Source organism: Artibeus jamaicensis, unplaced genomic scaffold (assembly GCF_021234435.1).
Source record: "Artibeus jamaicensis isolate MK-2021 breed Jamaican fruit bat unplaced genomic scaffold, CSHL_Jam_final contig_781, whole genome shotgun sequence".
Classification (NCBI taxonomy): Eukaryota; Metazoa; Chordata; class Mammalia; order Chiroptera; family Phyllostomidae; genus Artibeus; species Artibeus jamaicensis.
In genome coordinates, this window is record NW_026521968.1 from 3,818,644 (window position 1) to 3,838,161 (window position 19,518).

The following is a 19,518-nucleotide window of genomic DNA, read 5'->3' on the forward strand; positions in this document are numbered from 1 at the left end:
CTTTAAAATTATTATTTTGTTTGTAGGTGTTAAGAAGAAATAAATAGCATTGAGCTAATTTATAGTACTAATCTAGAGGTTTATTAACACATATATCTAACCTGTGCACTCATCCTTGTCTTCAAAAGTTACATGCCCCAAAGTGTCCTGCCCTCCTAAACTGAGACTCCACCTCCCTGCCCACAGTTACTTGACCGTTGTTCTTGGTGAGGGGAGGAGGATGGTGCTAATGAGGAGGACTGAACTGAAAAAGATTACCCTATAAGGCAAGAAACTGCTAGTTATTCCTGGATTTGAGAGACATTACATGTGGTGTCATATAACAGCACCAGGGCTCAAGTGTTTGTGGCTTGTTTCTCTTTGGCTCCTCAGGATCATTTATGACTATGACTCTCAGAGCCCGGACCAGACATAGTTAAGAATGAAGCACTTTATTAGGAAAGGTTCAGAGTTATGAAGTTCCTCTCCCCTCACTCCTAGGTCCACACTCTTCCAGCTCAGCCCCACTTTAGGCTCTTCAAGTTCTCTAAAAGAATTTTACAGAATCATGAGAGCTTATGAATCTTTCTACGTGTCCCTCAGCTCCATTCTCTCAGTGGCTCAGCAGGAAGCTAGATCTGGAGAAGTAAAGCTACTCCAGCTAGAACCCACTTAGATGGGTTCTCCTTGGTCTTCAGGTTGAAAGTCCACACGTAGGTGGGTCCCCGCTGACCAGTCTTGTACACGGGACAGGGATAGACACTGCAGCAATCTTGCTTCTCTGCAGGGAGTGCCTTGATGAACATCACAGGCATGGGGGGTGTCAGGTCCTTTAGCTTTGCCTCTGTAATGACCCCAGCCTGAGGATGAGAACACGAGAAGAGCCATGTTAGATCAGACCTGGAACTCAGCCTGACAGCCTTCTCCAGGCAGAAGATCCTGGAGACGAGACTGGGGAGGGCTGTCTGCCCTTATGCCTAGCCCCTTGCTGGCTTTTCAACAACCAATGGCAGGACACATACTGTTTTCTGGCTTAAGTCACTGTTTGAATGAGAGGACCAAAAGCCACTTTTCATATACAAATTAATCCCTTTGAAATGAGTCTCCTAGTTTTATTTTTGGATTCATTAATTTCATAAGCATATCGAATGTAATTATTTGCCCCATGTGCTTGGTGATGGGGATTTAAAGATGAATAAGACACAGCTATCAGCAAATGCTTTGGACTTGGGTTACGTCCTGCTCCAGTTTCTTATTTGATCTCATGTGCCCTCTAGAACAGAGGAAGCTATGTTCCCTCTTTACTCATAGAATAGGGACCTGGCCTTTCTGTAGCTTTCCAGCTGGGGCCTCCTATGGTTTTCTCAGATGTGTCAGTAGAGTGGTCTAGGGCAGTTTTTCTAACAGGTCCCGAGAATGTTCTGATTCTTACCAAACAAGCTAGGGGAATGGTGCTCTCACATTTTGGACTTGAAGCTTTATAGTGCATACTAGCACACTGAAGACAAGCAGAAGCCCTAGCAGTAAAGAGAACAGTTTAACTTCTAACCTGGTGTTGCCCAAGCTTAGCTGACAACAGGACACTTTCTTTGCCATCTACTCCATTCCTGATGCACAAGCACTTTATGGAATGTATCTGGGGAAACACTGACCCCGAGTGACTTGCAAATTCCTTGCCTTGTCCAGGTGACTCAGCCCCTTCTGCTTTGAATAGAGGTTGATTTACTTTCTGTAAAATGTATTTAAAGGTGAGGATGCACCTCTTCAGTTTTGAGTAACAGAACTAAGGGAAACCCCTCTTTCCTCCCCACACAACTGAGTGTTTATGGCAGAAAGTAGGGGCAGGAGTAGAACTCTTTTTCTCCACAGACCATAAAACCAACCCTTTTAAAATGTACAATTCAATATTTTTAATGTGTAATCATCACTTTGTCATTCCAGAACATTATCCTTCACTCGAGAGAAACTGTAATCATTAGCAGTCCCCATTAGTCATGGGGTGTGACATCTCTAGTTATTATGGTTGAAATCTGTATTTCAATGGTATGTTTGTTCTGTCCATTTATTTTCAGCCTATTTGTATCTTTGAATCTAAAGTGTGTGTCTTGACCTGGCTGGTGTGGCTCAGTGGATTGAGCGCTGGCCTGCAAACCAAATGATCACAGGTTTCATTCCCAGTTAAGGCACCTGCCTGGGTTGCAAGCCAAGTGCCCAGTAAGGGGCGTGTGAGAGGTAACCACACCTTACTAATTCTCTCCCTCTCTTTCTCCCCCCTTCCCCTTTCTCTAAAAATAAATATATATATATATATATATATATATATATATATATACACACACACACACACACACACACACACACACACACACACATATATAGTGCATGTCTTGTAGAGAGCATACAGTTGGGTCATTTAAAAAATCCATTCTACCATTCTTTGCCTTTTAGTGTTTAATCTATTTGCATCAATGTAATTACTGACAAGGTAAGACTTACATCTGACATTTCACTCTCTGTTTTCTATATGTCATGTCTTTTTGTTCCTCCATTATTGCCTTCTTTTGTATTAAATAGATACATAGTGGTGTAGTATTTTAATTCCCTTGTTATTTCTTTTATTATGTTTTAAAATTATTTTCTTAGTGGTATGAATTAACATCTTAATTTATAAAGCTTTGTTCCAGATGAATAGCAGCTTGATTTCAGTGTTACACAGAAAACTTTACTCCTGTACAGTTCCAGTGCTTCCCTTCCTGTGCTTAGGGACTTGCACTTTTTTTATTATACAAATTACACCTTTATACATTTTATGCTGATCAACACAGATATGTAAGTATTGCTTTGTGCAGTTATCCTTTAAATCAGATACAAGAAAAAAGATGCAAGCAAAAGTTCATTTATATTGTCTTTTATATTTACATATGCAATTACCTTTACTGGTACTCTATTTCTTCCTGTGAGTGGAGTTACTATCTAGGGTCTATTAACTTCATCCTGGAGGCTCCCTTTTGTATTTCTGATAGGGTTGGTCTGCTAGTAATGAATCATCTCTGTTACTTCAAAAAATCTAGGACTGTCTTAATTTCTTCTTCACTTATGAGAGATAGGTTTGCTGGATGTAGAGTTCTTGGCTGATGGTCTTTTTCTTTCAGCACTATGACCACATAATTCTGCCACCTTCTAGCCTTCATGGTTTCTTAAGAGAAATCAGCTCTCTTAAATGATGGATTGCTTTTGTCTTGCTGCTTTCAAAATTCTCCGTTTGCCTTTATCTTTTAACAGTGATGGTGGTCTGTTGGTTGTCAAGGCTACCAGAGTTTGGGGGAGTGGGGATGGGAATAGGGCAATTTAGAAGGCCACAAACCTTGCTATTCTTACTGAGATTCAGCTATTTTCCTTCAGTAAGCACTCCTTGGATTTCCAAAAACCTTTGGTTAAGTTCTATTGTTCTGAAAATGTTGGTTTTAACAGTGTTTTTCACTAATGTTCTCAATGGTTTATGGGTGAGAGAATTTTGGGACATCTTTACTCTTACATTTTTGCTGAAATCTTTCTGGAATAGACACTGTAAGAACAAGATCTTTTGGTAGGCAGGTATTGCTTTTTTAGAAGTTTTTTGTATTAGAGTACTTATAAACAAGGTAATGAAAAGTTGGAGGTAGGTGATTGGAGTCATATCCTCCAACCTGACACAGTGGCGCTGCTCTTTCTTTTGAGCTCCTTTCCTACCTTTCTGTAATTCTCCTGTTTTAGTGTTTTAGGTACCCTAGCCCTGGCCTTCCCTGCGTCGCTCTACCCACGATGCACTCCATGCGTGTTCTCCCATGGAGGACTTACATAAGAATCCCGGCAGAGGGAGGAGAGTCAGCTTCCCTCTCAAGGTTCAGGCTGCTTAAAAACAAGTCCCACTTTACTGTCCTTTCTCTTGGCTCTTTGTTGATTTCCTGGGGCTACCAGAACAAACTTGGTGGCTTTGTACAACAGAAATGTATTTTCTCAGTTTCTGAGGCCAGAATTTTAAAATTAAGGCAGGGCAGGGTTGGTTCCTTCTGGTGTCTCTGAGGCAGAAGCTGTCCTGTGCCTCCTCCTAGCTTCTGGTGGCTGCTGGCAATCCTTGGCATTCACCGGGTGGCAGGTGCACCACTCCAAACTCTGCCTCCATTTGTCTGGGGCATTCTCTTCTGTGTATCCAGCATGGCCTTATTATAAGAAGGATTTAGGTCCTACTCTCACAGGATCCTGTTTCCAAATACAGTCACCTGAGGTTCTGGGTAGACGTGAATTTGGGAAGGACATGATTCAACCCAATACAGTTGAATATGTATATTTACATGGCCTTCCAGGATCTTCTAATGGTTGTTCCCCATCGCTTGATACCGAGTGCTAGGAATAGTTTAGTGTCACTTGCCACATGGGTCATTTCACTAAGAACTTCTAGATCATATGTTTAGCAAAGGTAAATTTGTTCTAGTGTTATTCATTTTTGTTCATGTCATTTATCCCAGCCATCTGTGCTTGTTTGCCAGTTTTCTATCCATTATAAATATCTCAAATCTTATTGGCTCGAATTTTTATTTAGTGTTTGGTAAGAAAACCTCTCAAAAAATGTCACTTTAAATGACATCTATTGGCTTCCCTCAGCTGAAGGGATTCCTGTCCTCCTGCAGTCATGAGTGAGGGAAGTGTGGCCCAGGGAGGTGGAATGACATCCCCAGGTCACACACCCAGGGGTGGCTGACTCGCACTTTCTGAGTACTCCCTGGGTGCCAGACGCTGTTCTAAGTTAGTTGTGCATAGTGGCTTAGTTTATTTTTCACAGGAACTGCACTTTTACAACAGTTGAGTGAACTAAGATTTGGAGAAACAGAATGATATCCCAGGTTCACAGAGTTAATAAGTGATGCTGCTTGAAGTCAGATCCAGTGAGTCTGGTTCCAGAGCTGTTGTTTTAACCATTCTGCTCACTCTGCCAAGCCTGGATTCTTGGCACTATCCCTAGTTACATAAAAATGGCTTGTCAGCCTCCAGGAAAGACAACCTCAGTCAAAAGGTTTGGAGGCATCCCTTTTAGTAATCACATTATGGAAGGCGGGTTGTATTTAGTCAGCCCACAGACAGATTTACCTGTGCATCCCAGCGGGCACCTTCCATGAAGAGGCCATGGATGTAGGCCCCTTCCCGAGGAGGGCTTCTGAACTCCTCTCTGTTCTTCTTTGTCACATCACACTGCAGGGCCATCTGGTCTAGTGGCCACTTGTTCTTGCGGGCCATGGACTGCATTATGGCAGTCAGGAAGGACTGGGGGTTGAAGAAGCCCGTCAGCCACACAGTGGAGGGCATTGTGAAGTCACCTGTCCAAGCCTCCAGCTCCTTAATTCGGCTGAGGAGGTCCAGAAACCAGATAGCCAGGCCTGCTGTGGAAGGGTAGGCTCGCCTGGCCCAGGGCTCTGGCACTGCATCAAGGTATAGGTTGTTCTGTAGGTTCTCCATGTCCCCAGTCATGGTCAGCTCCCCCTGAAGACAAAGAAGGAGAGGAGAAAGTGAGGGGACAGCAAGTCCCTGCAAAAAACCAACCTCAGGGATTTCTTGCTCCTGGTCCTCAGGAGAAGAGGGGATGACTCTAGGGGTAAATATGTGACTGTCCTGTCTAGTCCTTGATTAGCAAGGTTTGTCTCAGAGATGCTGGTCCTTTAACACTCCCCCTGCTTCGGTGATATCAGAGTCTATCCCATTCTACTGGTGGTAGTGGACTGGTCCACTATGGACCGCAGACCCTCTGGGGGTACCACACTGATTCAGCCCTGCCCTAGAACTTGAACTCCATGACTCTTCTGGTCTTGGCAGTGACCTTGCAGGCTTTTGCATGTAGCTTAGAAACACAAGCTTACAAAGTTCAGTTTAAAGATGGTTTTCAATGAAAATCTTTCTGTACAATTTCATATAGCCATTAGAAGCGGGTTCCTTAATGTTGTCTAATGCTTTGGTTTCTGAAAGAAATCCTTGATTTGGGGGAATATAGGTCCTCTGGGCTTTGGCTTCTTGTGTTTATGTGGAATACTTGTTTCTCATTCTCTTTTCTCATAATGTCTTTGGCATTGGGCTTATTCTGGCTAGATATAATTTTGCTGGGAAGTGTTCCCTCTGCTTTTTATTTTAATTAAACTTTTTATTTTGAGATAGTTGTAGGGATACATGCAGTTGTAAGAAATATAGTTTCCCCCAATAGCTACATCTTGCAAAACTTGCAGTAAAATATAACAAACAGGATGATATCAATACAATCAAGATACAAACCATTTACATCGCCACAAAGATTCCTTGTACAGTCACTCCAGCTTTTCTCCTGTCCCATCCTTTTTGTAACCCCTAGTTTAGTAATCACTGATCTAGTCTATTTCTGTAATTTTGTCATTTTAGGGAATCTATATAAATGGAATCACAGAGTTTGCAACCTTTTGGGATTGCCTTTTTTCACTCAGCAAAATTCTCTGAAAGTCCATCCAGGTTTTTGCATGTACCAAATAGTGCGTTCCTTTTTATTACTGAGTAGTGCCCAATGGTATGTGCAGTAGGCAGAATGACAGCCCCTTCCAGCTTCTTTATCCTGTTTTGGGTGTATATCCCTCCACCAGTACCACTAAGTCTTAATTACTGTACCTATATAATAAATCTTGAAATTAGGTAAACTACTATTTCCCACTTTATTCTTTTTCAAAGTTGTTTTCATTCTTTTAGTTCCTTTTTTTAATACATAAATTTTAGAACAATTGCCTCAGGATCTAGAAAAGGTTCTTACTGGGTTTTTAGTAGAAAATATATTATACCTGCATATTAATTTGAGTAGAATTGACAATTTTACTGTGTTGTCTTCCAACCCATGAACAGTGTATGGCCCTCCATTTATGTATGCATTCTTTGCTTCCTTTTACCATTTTCTCTGGTAGAATGTATAGCACAAACTTACAATAGTTGTCTTATCATCTTTGTCTACTAATTCCACTATCCCTGTCATTTCTGGCTCTATTTTGATTGATCAGCTCTTCTCCTGGCTGTAGACCATATAGTCCTACTTCACTACAGGCCTGTAGTTTATTTATTTTATGTCAAATGCTGTGCTTCCTTTTACCACTGGTTGTAGTTTTTAGCATGTAAGTGCTGTATTTGTTAGATTTACATATAATTATTTCAATTTTTAAGTGGTTAAATGGTATTTTAAGTTTTGGTGTCCATGTTTTTATTGCTTGTATATAAAAATGTTATTTTTTGTGTGTTTAGCTTGTATCCTGTGACCTTTCTTTTAGTGCTTTAATGATATTTCTCCACTGTCTTCTGCTTGCATAGCTTTCTAGAAAATGTCAGCTGTCATTTTTTTTTTTTTGCTCTTTTTTTATACACTTTTAATTTTTCCCTCTGGCTGCCTTTAAGATTTTTTTTTATTCTTAGGTTTCAAAAATCTAATTATGAGGTACCTTTACATAGATTTCATTAGGCTTATTGTGCTTATGAGTTTATAGTTTTTATTAAATTTGCAGAAATGTGGCCCTTAATTCTTCAAATACTTTTTTTCTGTCCACCCTACCCCTTTCCCAGTTCTTTCTTCCTAGGACTCCAACTGCACATATGTTAGATGACCTGACATCATTCCACAGGCCACTGAAGCTCAGTGTTCTTAATTTTAATCTTAGACCCTCCCTCATTTGGGTAGTTTCATTGCTCTATTTTTATGGTTACTGATCTTTTCTTCTGCAGTATCTAATTAATTGTTAACCATCCAAAGTGGGTTTTTTTTTCATTTCACGTAATTTATTTCTCATCTCCATATATTTCACTGGGTCTTTTTTTAAAATATCTTCCTTTTTCATTTCATAATGTTATTTTCTTTGGTAGAATGTATAGCACAAACTTATAATAGTTGTCTTATCATCCTTGTCTACTAATTCCACTATCCCTGTCATTTCTGGCTCTATTTTGATTGATCAGCTCTCCTCCTGGCTGTAGACCATATAGTCCTACTTCACTACATGCCTATAGTTTATTTATTTTATGTCAAATGCTGTGAATTTTACATAAGTGAGTGGCGGATTTTGTTGCATTCTTTTAGAGGGTACTGAAATTTATTTATTTATTTATTTAGCCTGTAATTAATTTACTTGAAATCAATGGATATGTCAGAAGCTTGCATTTTAGCTTTATGTGTAGTGGGGGTGGCTGGAGGGGAGGTTCTAAACCAGTCTAGGTCCAATTTAGTCTCACTACCGAGAATTCTCTCTGATACCATCTGTTTTGTGAGTTTTTTCTACTTTGCTGAGTTGGAACATAATCTATTCTCTGCTTTGTGTGAGCTCTGATAATTGTCCTCACTGCCCTTTTCTGTTTTTTTTTTTTTGCTTTTGTTTTTTGTGTTTTTTTTCCAGCTTTGGGTAGTTTTGTCTCTCATGTACAGAGCAGTAGCCAGCCCAAGTCTCAAGGGATGTGTCTGCAGATCCCTGGAGCTTGCTCTCTGTGTGTACAGCTCGCACCTCAGGTATTCGATCTACACACTCTGCCTTGGTGACCTGAGCACTGTGGTCCCTTTGATTCAGCAGAACTGTGGGGATTTTCCTGAAACTTCCTCCACACAGTTAGTTTTTGCAGTGAGGGGCTCATTCAAAGGAGGCAAACCTTTCTTGTTTCTTTTTTTCAAGTATCACAGTCATGTAGGACTGACAGGACTGATGTTTTTCACATATTGTCTGGCTTTCTAGTTAAGGTCAATCTGGTTTGTTGGCCATAAAAAGCAAACCAGAGGAGTCACTTTTAAGCATCATTTCAACACTTTACAGAGGATGCTATCATAACTGTAAAATTGCCCTGGCTGGTGTAGCTCAGTGGATTGAGCACGGGCCTGCAAACCAAAGGATCGCAGTTCAGTTCCCAGTCAGGGTATATGCCTGGGTTGCAGGCCAATTCCCAGCAGGGGACCCATGAGAGGCAACCATACATTGATATTTCTCTCCTTCTCTCCTTCCCTTCCCCTCTAAAGATATAAATAAAAATTTTAAAAAATAACTGTAAAATTTCCTTTTGTAATCAGAGTCTGTTTCTGTTTGAACTAACAAAGAACTCTAAATGTAGAAAAGGAATTATTGAAAAACTTAAAGTCATCAAGAATAATGCAAGCCAAGGTCTTTAAATGGATTATTGTGCATGTGTATGATTTTTTAAATCCCTGACTTATAAAGACAAGCACATTGAATTCTTCATAGGCTATGCAGTATTTGCCATGGTGAACAAACAAATTAAACAGAATGACTCATACTGAGGAGTGATGGGTGCAGGTGAGCAGCTGACTGCCCTTGTTCCTTCTTGCATCACCTTCGTACTCAGACCCAGAGCAACACAATGAGGGCTGTACTAATTTTTTTCTCCTAGGAATATAGACCAATTAGAAGAGTCCTGTCCTGGGTGGTGTGGCTCAGTTGGTTGGAGAGTCGTTCCATAGTCTGAAAGGTCATGGTTTTGATTCCAGACCAGGGCACATGCCCAGTTTCTGGATTCGATCCCCAGTTGGGGCATGTATGCCAAACCAGCCAATTGATGCTTCTCTCTCATATTGGTGTTTCTTTCCCTCTCTTTCCCTCCCTTCCTCTTTCTCTACAAGTAATGAAAAAAATGTCCTTGGATGGAGATTAAAAAAAGAGTCTTTGCCTAACGAGTTTATAGTTGAACTGAGGAAGCAGGGTTTATAATTGTGGAAAGGCTTAAGTGATGACTTAAGAGCAGTTTCAAAGAGATGCGGGCATAAGTGTATATTAACCCAGGAACCACACCAGATCTCTGTACCGTGGAGATTGTGCAAAGTGAGCACAATCAGGTGGTATGGTCAGAGAAAGGCTTACAAATAAGACCTGGTGTGTGTTTAAGTCGGGACGGGCCCTGGATGGGCCGGGAGGCTAGGGGATGGCTGTTCCAGACACCTGCCATGACCGAGCTGGGGGCCCGTGTCATGCAGGGAAGGCAGTGGCTGAGCACACTGTCTTCTAGGGAAGCAGGGGAGCTGGGAGGCCTGAGCCAGTGGTTCTCAAAACTCCTTTTCTAATAACCATGATGGATTATGCCCAACAACAGGACACGGTTCCAATGCCCAGTAGATTTGATGTCGCCTTACTTTGCTCATTCATTAAAGAGAATCTGAATCAGGATCAGGTGTGTATAAGTGCTAAAGGGGCAAAAGCCAGGCAAGGCCATTGATGTAATGTATTGGGGTGCCATGAAGCCTGAGAAGCACAGGACGGGTGTGGGTGGGTGGCTGGTAGAACCACTGGGTTCATACTGAGACAAGATAGTGAGAAGCTAGGAAATTCCTTCCAAGTGAACTAGGAAAACAGACAGCTGAACACAGTGGCTGAGCAATTCACAGCCAGATGGAGACAGTCACCCTGGGGGAAGGCAGAGTGCTTGGCAGGGGGCAAAACTGGGAAAACAGGACCTCACTCCCTGGGTGAGGGAGAAGAGGGTAGCCTCTAGATAACATCTAGACCTCAGTCCTGTTTTAGCTCCAGGCCCAGAAAAGCAGCAGAGCTGGGTGGGTGATGCCGGGACTCACTACAATGACTAAAGACTGCCTGCCCTGGCACTGACCAGCCAGTGGAGACCAGGACCCTGAAAGGTTCTACCTGGAGAACTGATGAATGTTTTGCCGAGACCCTCCTGTGAGATAGCCCTTAAGGTTCCTGCCTGCAAGACACACATAAAAGCCTCAAGATAAAGGACCTGGCATAGACTCCCCCTCTGGGGAGCAGCCTGTGCTACTTACTCCCTTTTCCTTCTTCTCCTGCTTCTTTCCCCACAGGCATCTGTCTTCTAAACTCTAAGGCAGCTGGCAGCTTATCCCAGGCTAATCCCCTGCCCGTATCCCCAAGACCCCTCTTCTCCAACTTTCCAGTGAGCTCAGGCAGCCCAGCCTAGGCTCTCCTGTTGCTTCTTCTACACTAAGCCCTTCTTTGTTTCACTGTGCTAAGCTTTAATAAACATACCTCATAGTCATCTGGATTTGGGCTGTGAAATCTTTCCTATGCACAGTTGGCCCTCAGCAGGCCTACTCAGGGCCAGGACCCTGTCATGTAACAGCATGATTAGTCCAAGAACAGATGTGCATATATGAGTAGCCTATGGACACAGACGGCAATGTGATGAAGGCTGAGGGGTGTGGCTGGGTCGGGGGGGATAAAAGGGAGGAAATGGGGTACTTCTGTAATAGTGTCAACAATAAAAAATGGCATATAGGCAAATCAAGAGCCATTACAAAGAAATAAAGTCCAATATACTTAAAAATATAGGCCATATTCATTTTTTTAATAAAAATTTTAGAAGTTTTCAATGGCCATTTTATTTTCAAGATCATACAATGCTTTTTTTTTTTTTATAAACAATACACCAAAATAAGTTTGATCCTCCACAGAACTATGGGGCTTTGTTAAATCCGGGTTTGTCTATGGAACCGTATTGCACATGGGATGTCATCTGCAGCACGGGTTGACTGGGAGTAAATGTCCCCCATCCCAGAATTACCCTGTAACATGAAGTAGCAGAACTGGGCCAGCAGTACTGGAAAAAGGGGGATGAAAATGTCCTGGTCCTTTGAACCCTCTCCTGAGGGCTGTGGCAGCATGAGTCAGACAGAGATGAGCTCGGTGGGACTTGGCTCTGCCAGCTGTTGCCACTGGCTTGTTCAGCAAAGCCCCTTGATTCCTGACCATCTCCCTGAGCTGAGTCCACCCCTTAGTTGGTGGTGTCATGGCTCAGACAGCCAAGAGCTGCTTCTGAAAACAGTGAAGTCACGGGAGCAACCACTTCTCTGAGTTTTGATGTGATAATGAATCATGTGCTCAATGTGAGGATATACTAGTATGTAATTGGAAGGATCTTTAGGACATTCAAACTGTTCTGTAAGATACTATAATGGGGGATACATGTCATTACACATTTGTCCAAAGCCGCAGGATGTACAACATCAAGAGTAAACCCTAATGTAAACTATGGACCTTGCTTGGGCCACTACAATAAGTCAAAGTAAGTTTATCATTGTAACAGCTGGACCACTCCAAAGGGGGTGTTGATAGCGCAGGCAGTTGTGCACTGAGAGAGGCAGGGGTACATGGGAACTGTATCTGCCTTCCACACAATTTTGCTGTAAACCTGAAAAAGCTCTAAAAAAATAAAATAAGGAAATAAAAATATATGCAATAGTTAAATTTTAACACCCTTCAGAAATCAGAAATCATTTCATAGCAGAGGAACATAAAATGTGTTACTTTAATTTCTCACATCTGCTTGTAATGTGATTATAATTTATTGGGGCAATGATTTTGCATTTACTAATTGAACGTGCAAGTGAAAGAACCTTAGAGGATGTACTATCTTTTAGGTTTTGTCAGTTTGAGAGTGAAGCAGAAAGGATTTAGGAAAAGAAGAAGTCGTTAGACTTGTAGTTAGGTTTCTGAGCTCACATATTCCCATGACCTTGAGCAGAAGTAGCGGTGACTCATCTTCAGAGGAGGGGCAGATACAAAGTGAGTGAACACAGCTCTATATTCACTAAGTGTAACTGGTGTCCCTCTCTTAGGAGAAGATATATCTATAGACTCTAGGACAGCATTTCCTGAAAGGTGTCCAGGAAAAATTAGGTTGCTAAGATGCTGTCAGATTGGTGGAGGCTGGAGTGGGCAGACAGTATGTTTCTGTGGCCAAACTCTGCGTAATGAGGCCCTTCTTCAAGACTCAAGCTGTACTCCCCTGGGAAAACCTGCTACCAAAAGAAAACTCAGAGAGAAAACACTGAATCCTCCCCTTAAGAAAACGACCCAGTCCAGGGCTCTCTGACTCGCTTGCTACATGTCAGCACTGCAGGAAAATTAGGAAGAACTAAAGGCAGGGGGCACCTAATGGTAGATGTGAGGACCATCTGGCTGTGACCTTAACCATTTTATTTACCCCTATAAATCAGGGGTGCCCAACCTCCCTTCTCCTAGTCTGTGGATGCTGCTAGCTTGCTTGCACCACTGCCTGAGCTCTGCCTCCTGTCTCTGCCTTACCCACCCCAGTCCCTGGAAAAATTGGCTTCCATGAAACCAGTCTCTGGTGCCAAAATGGTTGGGGAGCACTGATATAAACAAGTGCTCTCGTAAACTTTCTTTGATATGACATAGAATAAAAACATTTTTTTCCTGGTAGGCCTTCATTGCTTTAAGTTTTGTGAAATTCTCAGATTCTTAGGCTCCAGTGCAAACCTAGGGGCCTGGTCCATCACTTGGAAAGGGCACCACTGGTGTGTCTGAAGCGGCCTGGTCCATCACTTGGAAAGGGCACCGCTGGTGTGTCTGAAGCGGCTGTGCTCCGGGCTGGTGGGCACGCAGCCAGCCTCAGTCCATAGGGGTCAGCAGTGCCCACATGCCTCCTTCTCCAGAGGCTGCCAGCGGCCCCCTGACCTGAGGGATAGCTCCTGTTTGCCTTTTCTTCCCTATGGTCTTTGCAACCTGCTTTCATGTGCATACAACACAGCAGGTGTGGAGATAAGGAGGGAGGTGGGAACGATACGGCTTCCACCCCTTCCAGTCTGGCTTCCAGGCTGAGGGTGACAGCGGCCCACCCAGCTGGGTATTCTGACCAGTGCTGCAGTGAAGGCATTTGGGCTGAAGCAGTGGCCGGGTGGCTGGTGACTGTCCATCATTAAAGGGCCAAAGCAAGGCAGCTCTCTCAGACCTGCACTGTTAAGTCAACACACTATGGCTCAGAATAAAGAGCTGGAGGAATTCTCCAAATCAGCAATTTGGACTTCAAGTTCGAACACCATTCACAAACTTAGAAACAAACTACGTCAATCAGAAGGGGTAATCAGCCACTGAAGCACAGGGGAAGTGTCTGATGCCATCAAACATCTGAATAATAGAATGAAAAACAGTCCTCAGCCCTGCCCAGATGCTGGGCTGGCCATGGCTCCATCTAACTTTGCACTTCCCAAATACAGTATAATGCAAGATGCAAAGGTGAGCTATGTGTGCACCTTCAAATTTTCTGGTAGCCACAATAAAAAAAAGTAATAATGAACTTAATTTTGTTATATATTTTATTCATATCAGTATATCTCAAATTTCAAATATTTCAATATGTAATCAGTATAAAATTGTTAATAGGATATTTAATGTTAAATATCTTTGAAATCTTATGTTTAATTTACATTATGGCACATCTCATTCTGGAGTAGCCACATTTCAAGTGCCAACCTGTCAGTAGCAGCTACTAAATTGTATAGTGGAGGCCTAAGAATTTGGAGTCTCATGTACTTTTCTAATACAGGCAGAAAATTTTCTAGGTAGGCTGCCATATGTATACGGCCCTTTGAAATGTATGCCTGGTTGCTGTTGGCCTTTAGGGATTTTATAAATCACGCTCTAGTGCATTTGGTCAGTGGAAGTCAATACTTTTGACCAGTCAGCTCTGAGATACTTGCAAGATATGGTTCTTCACTGTTTAAGGCCAAGAGCCAGATTTCCAAGTGTGGTAAATTCTCAGGGAATGCCTCTCTGTGGGAACATGGTTGTGGCTAGCTGCCCTCTCCTAGAGGACCTCCCTGCCTTCCCCAGCCACTTCCCTCACACTGTGTGCTGAGTGCTTGGAGGTCTCCCAGTCATCAGGGGCTGAAGGTGCTGGGCCTCTCAGTTCACCTAACACTTTTTGGGTAGCATTATGGTGTCTTATCTGGCCAATTGTGAATGATTACTAATAAAAAAAATTCTTTATTGTAAATGTTAAGAGTATTGACTTACTAATTTAAAAAGTGAGACATTTTCTAACTTCGGTGCTCAGCCTGAGCAGAGTGTTTGGGTACCCAGGTTTAAGGTGCCAGGTAGCATAAGTTGTCCCATGTCCCTACTATGCTCCACCTAAAATCCTCCTAGAATTTTAAAGTGACTGTTGAAGGGGAAGAAAGGACAGGGAAAGGAGAGCCTCAGTCAGAATTTCCTCCCTGCCTCCTGCCAAGCAAGTGGCCAGTGTTCCCGTAGGAAGCTTGGAGCCAAGCAGTTTCTCATGTCTTCATTGAGCAGACTGTCCAGTGGGGCCCTCGAGTCTCCCATGCATGCCAGGCCATTCCGGGAACCCTGTCTGTCCAAGTCCACCAGCCCTCCTGCTGTTTCTTCTCCAGCTCTCATTTCTGGCAAGCTCAGCTCTGTCTCTTCCACAGACTTAAAAACTTTCCCTGCTTTGAGCAATGCTAACATCCCCTTGCACCTTCACTTTTCCATTGAGACATTTGTTCACTCTTTTTCTCCTACCTACCTGCCTTAACACTGTGCTTCACAAACTTGACTCATCACAAGAATTGCCCAGCTGCTGGTTAGAAAGGTAAGTTTCCAGAACCTGGCTCTAGAGGTTGGTAGGACCGGAGGGTGGAGAGGGGAATGTGTGTTGTGATAAAACCACTGGGGAGCCTGATGACCAGACCGATTTGGGGACCTACTCTAATGAGACTTGTTTTTCATGACAGCATTTTAATGTGGAGATTGCTCTGTCTGTCCTCTAGTTTACAGAGGAACAAAAAGAAAAAGGCAATATACAGTTGTCCTTAATGCTTCTGGGCCATTGTTCTGTCAACACCAGTCATGTTCTGAAGCTCACCATGCTTCTATTATGCACCTGAGTGGCCCTTTGCTCCGGTCAAAGCAGGTTAAATCTTAGGGCAGGGTTAGGGTTCCTTAGCTAAGAGACTTTTCCTGTCACCCCATGTCACAACCCTCGCATCCCTCCAAAGCCCCCTTGATGCCACATCCTTATTTCTCCCTCTCTCTCCCCACATTTCTCCATGTGACATTGAATTAATTCTGCCTTATATTATAATCAGCTGTGTGTTCATGTTTCCAAGGCTATCATTCTGGAGATGAAGGTTCACCTCCAGCATGGAGGGCTGAGCAAGACCCGCCCAAAGAACTCATCCTTCAGCCCTGCCTGCATAGACTGAACCCCTTCACCTTCTCCCAGGCATGCTCTGTAATTTGTGACACCGAATGTCAGCAAAGGCTCTTGGAAGAAAAATGAATGAATGAATTGGAATTTGAAAGGGTAAATAGGCTGCACCAAATTGCATGGATTCAATAAGGTAAGACTGCATCAAATCTACTCAAGATAATTACTAATATATACCTGGGTACTACAGTAATGGGGCTGAATAATGTAACAGGCAAAGTCCTTATTTACATTAGAGACTGTTCTACAAAATTTCACATTTCATTTCATCACAAGCTGGTGCACAGTCTGGAAACATTATCAGAAATTGTCAGTCTTCAGCATCCCTTCCTGTTTCACTGCTCTCCTCATATCCCTTCCCAGACTGTGGGAAGAAGGAAAATGAACAGATCCATAAAAAGCCACTAACGTAGGTACTGCAGTTTATTTCGTGGTTTCTGCGACCACATGTGAAGAAACTCACAGTTTTTCCTATGCATACGTGACCACGGTTGCACGATTCCAGGATCCAGATGTGAAGGTGGCAGCACACCACCGCCCCAGCATCCTGGGCTGGGCTGAGTGCGTACTGTTGGCTACAAAACTGGGATCTCATTTGCCCTCTGTGTGGGGCCACATTCTTTTAATAAATGTGCTGATGAAAACCGACAACAATTACCTTTCTCAGCTCCTAAAAGGCAGCAAGCCCTGTCATCCAGGTGAGTGGTTGAAACAGTGCACGTCTATTAGGCTCTACGCTACTTATGGTAAATAAAGTAGCCTTTTTGACATAATCGATTGTAGAAATATTATAGTACTCTTTCATTGCTCATAAGAAACATTAGCTTGTGCAAACATGGATCTTTCAGATCCTTGGATCTTTCAACAGCCTTGAGGTTGTAAAAGATTAAAATTCTTCCTTTCCCCAATAGGGTGATAAGACTATCCGCTAATACTTTTAGGTATTTACCACATGCTAAGCATTGTTCTCAATACTAGATGTAATTGAATTTATTTAATTCTTCCAAAAGTCCTATAAAATAGGACCGTTGTCCCGGCTACAGATGAAGAAACTGACAGTGAGATTTATGTCACTTTCAAGACACGTAGTGAGGAATCGGAAGAGTTGGGGGTTGGTCCTGAGCAGTCTAGAACTTGTGCTTTTATCCAGCACACATTTGCGCCTCACAAGGGAGCAATTTTGCCCATGTCAACAGAAGACACTGGGGGGTCACATCTTCTCTCTTGTTGTCATTCAGAGTATGGTCCCCTGGGCAGCTCCCGTGTGCTGACTGAGCACTCATAGCTCATTCTAATCTCAGCACAGCTTCAGGCCCTAGACCTTGTGTCTTACCTTCTCTTCAGTGTGAAAAGCCTCTGGGTTCTCAGAGTGACAGCTTCTTGGGTGTATAGATAGCTGTGGGAGAATTGGCTTCCAGATCCCAGGTTCCTGGCGCTACTTTGTGCTCAAGGGAGTCCTGCTGGCTGGGCCCTTCCCACCCAAGACCTCACCCACCTTCAGGCCAAGGTGCAGTTCCTTCAGTGAGCGCTGGATCTCCCTGGTGAGGATGTTCATACGTTCGCACTCCTGGAAGACAACTGCTGTATATGGGGTGTGCTCCTCCACCTTGGCCATCAGCTCTGAGAGGTTGAACTCATCAGTTACCTGCTCTAGGATTTCTTCCAGGAGAACCTTGACCTGCCTCCAACAGGAAACACAGGGTTATGAAGAGGCTGTAATCCTCTTGCCTGCTGGCTTACATCAGCCAGGTCAAGGGTGGAGGACCAACCACAGGATGGCCTCTCCCTAGGCTGTGGCTTGTGTGACCAGCTCAAACATATGAACACAGATGCTTTCCAGAAATTGGGAGTTGGAGAAACCCAGAAACTGGAATAGTCAGCCTTGAGAGTCAAACTGGAAAGGCATAGGGCAGACTTGGGCCCAGGGTGGTCATTTTGGGCCCAAAGCATCTCTCTATATATATTTATATAGATCTATCTATCTATCTCTACTCTCTCTCTACCTACCTATATCTATCATCATCTATCTATTTCATTCTGAGCTCCCAGGAGGCTGCACCATGGTTTCTGCCCTCGTGTCCTGAAAGAAGTACCTCCATCTGTCATGCAAACCTCCTCCCCTGCCCCATGATTCCTTTTGCCACACAAACTACCAGCTAATTAGACCAGGGAGCTAGAACAGCCAGGGTCGCTCTCCTGGATAATTGGAAGTGAGACACTGAGATACTGAGTATTTGGGGACAAGCATTGGAGGCTGAGTCTGCCATTTTAAATTAATTAATTATTTTTTCCTCACCTGAGGACATTTTTTCATAGCTTTTAGAGAGAGGGGATGAGGGTAGATAGAGAGATGGGGGTGTTGAGAGAGAGAGAGAGAGAAAGATCAATGTGAGAGAAACATCTACTGGTTGCCTCCTGTACATGCCCTGACTGGGCAGCAAACCCATGACCTTTCAATTACGGGCTGATGCTCCAACCAATGGAGCCACACCAGGCAGGACTGAGTCTGCCATTCTGAGGCAAATAAGTAAGCCCAGAAGGCTTGTCAGCAGAGAAAGAAAAATGAAGTACAGACATAGCCGAACTTAGAGCCCTCAGAGAAGGGAGGGAGCCAGCCTTCCTGGGTCCTGAGATGCAGGTGGTGGAAGTCTACTGTTTTTATCTGTTCATCATCTCTCTCCCCTTCTTCTTAACAGGCCCCATCTCCTTTGTGAAATGACCTCTTCCCCACTGTTTTTGGGGTAGAGTTCTTGGAGCCCCACCCTCCCATGACCCAAGCAGATCAATCAGGTGATCTTTTCCAGGAGCATGAAAATGTGAATGTCAAGACATGGATTCAGGGACAGAAAGTGGCTGAGCCACTGCTGGGAGGAAAATGCCCTTCGAGGACTGCCCACCCGTCTTCTCCCTGGGCCCAGAGCCACTGTGTTTTCTGGCCTTTCTTAGGATTCCCTCAATACAGTGAGCCATTTCTTGCCTATTGGTCCCTGTTGCTTGTCACCAAAGGACCCTGGCTGAGTTAATAGAGCTCTGTTATGCATCACCCATGTGAATTTAGCACCTCATTTAGGTCTCAATTTTCTGCATCTACGAAAGAGCATTTTTTTCTACCTGCCCCCTCGCCCCTCACTCTCAGGGCTGATGCAAAGATCAAATCAACTGAGTTGATGAATATGGCAGCATCTGAAAGCAATGGAAAACAACATAAATGTGAAGGATTATTAATATTCACTTTGCCTTGCATTGTTAACATACAGTACACTCTCCAGGAAAAAACCTGATGTTAAAAAAAAAAGAAAGTAAAACTCATCACCCTGTCACCAATGGGTCTCTGGTGCTATCATAGCAAAATCTGGAATGGCATTTTAATGGCACCTGAAAGCTGCCACGAGGGTAGGAGACAAATGGCTAAAATTATATCGTATTTCTGTCTCTGGAGTGAAATTTGAAGAAAGTTGTGTAACAGTGAGCTGCCATTTGAACATTACTCACAAAGAGATGAAAAAGATAGTCTGGAGGCTTTGTTCCTGAACACATCGA

General features: G+C 43.3%; 1 protein-coding gene across 2 annotated transcripts in view; it reads right to left on the reverse strand.

Annotated features, from left to right (window-relative positions):
- Positions 1-472: 472 nt before the first annotated feature.
- The window catches only part of DNAH9 (dynein axonemal heavy chain 9), a 368,257-nt gene continuing 349,211 nt past the window's right edge, over positions 473-19,518 (reverse strand). For both annotated transcript variants that reach the window (XM_053672723.1, XM_053672722.1), the window contains exons 67-69: positions 17,474-17,656; positions 5,104-5,493; positions 473-839 (exon numbers count right to left, since the gene is read on the reverse strand). In XM_053672723.1, coding sequence (XP_053528698.1) covers positions 612-839; positions 5,104-5,493; positions 17,474-17,656 — 801 coding nt within the window. In that variant the 3' untranslated portion in view covers positions 473-611. The remainder of the gene's footprint in view (positions 840-5,103; positions 5,494-17,473; positions 17,657-19,518) is intronic.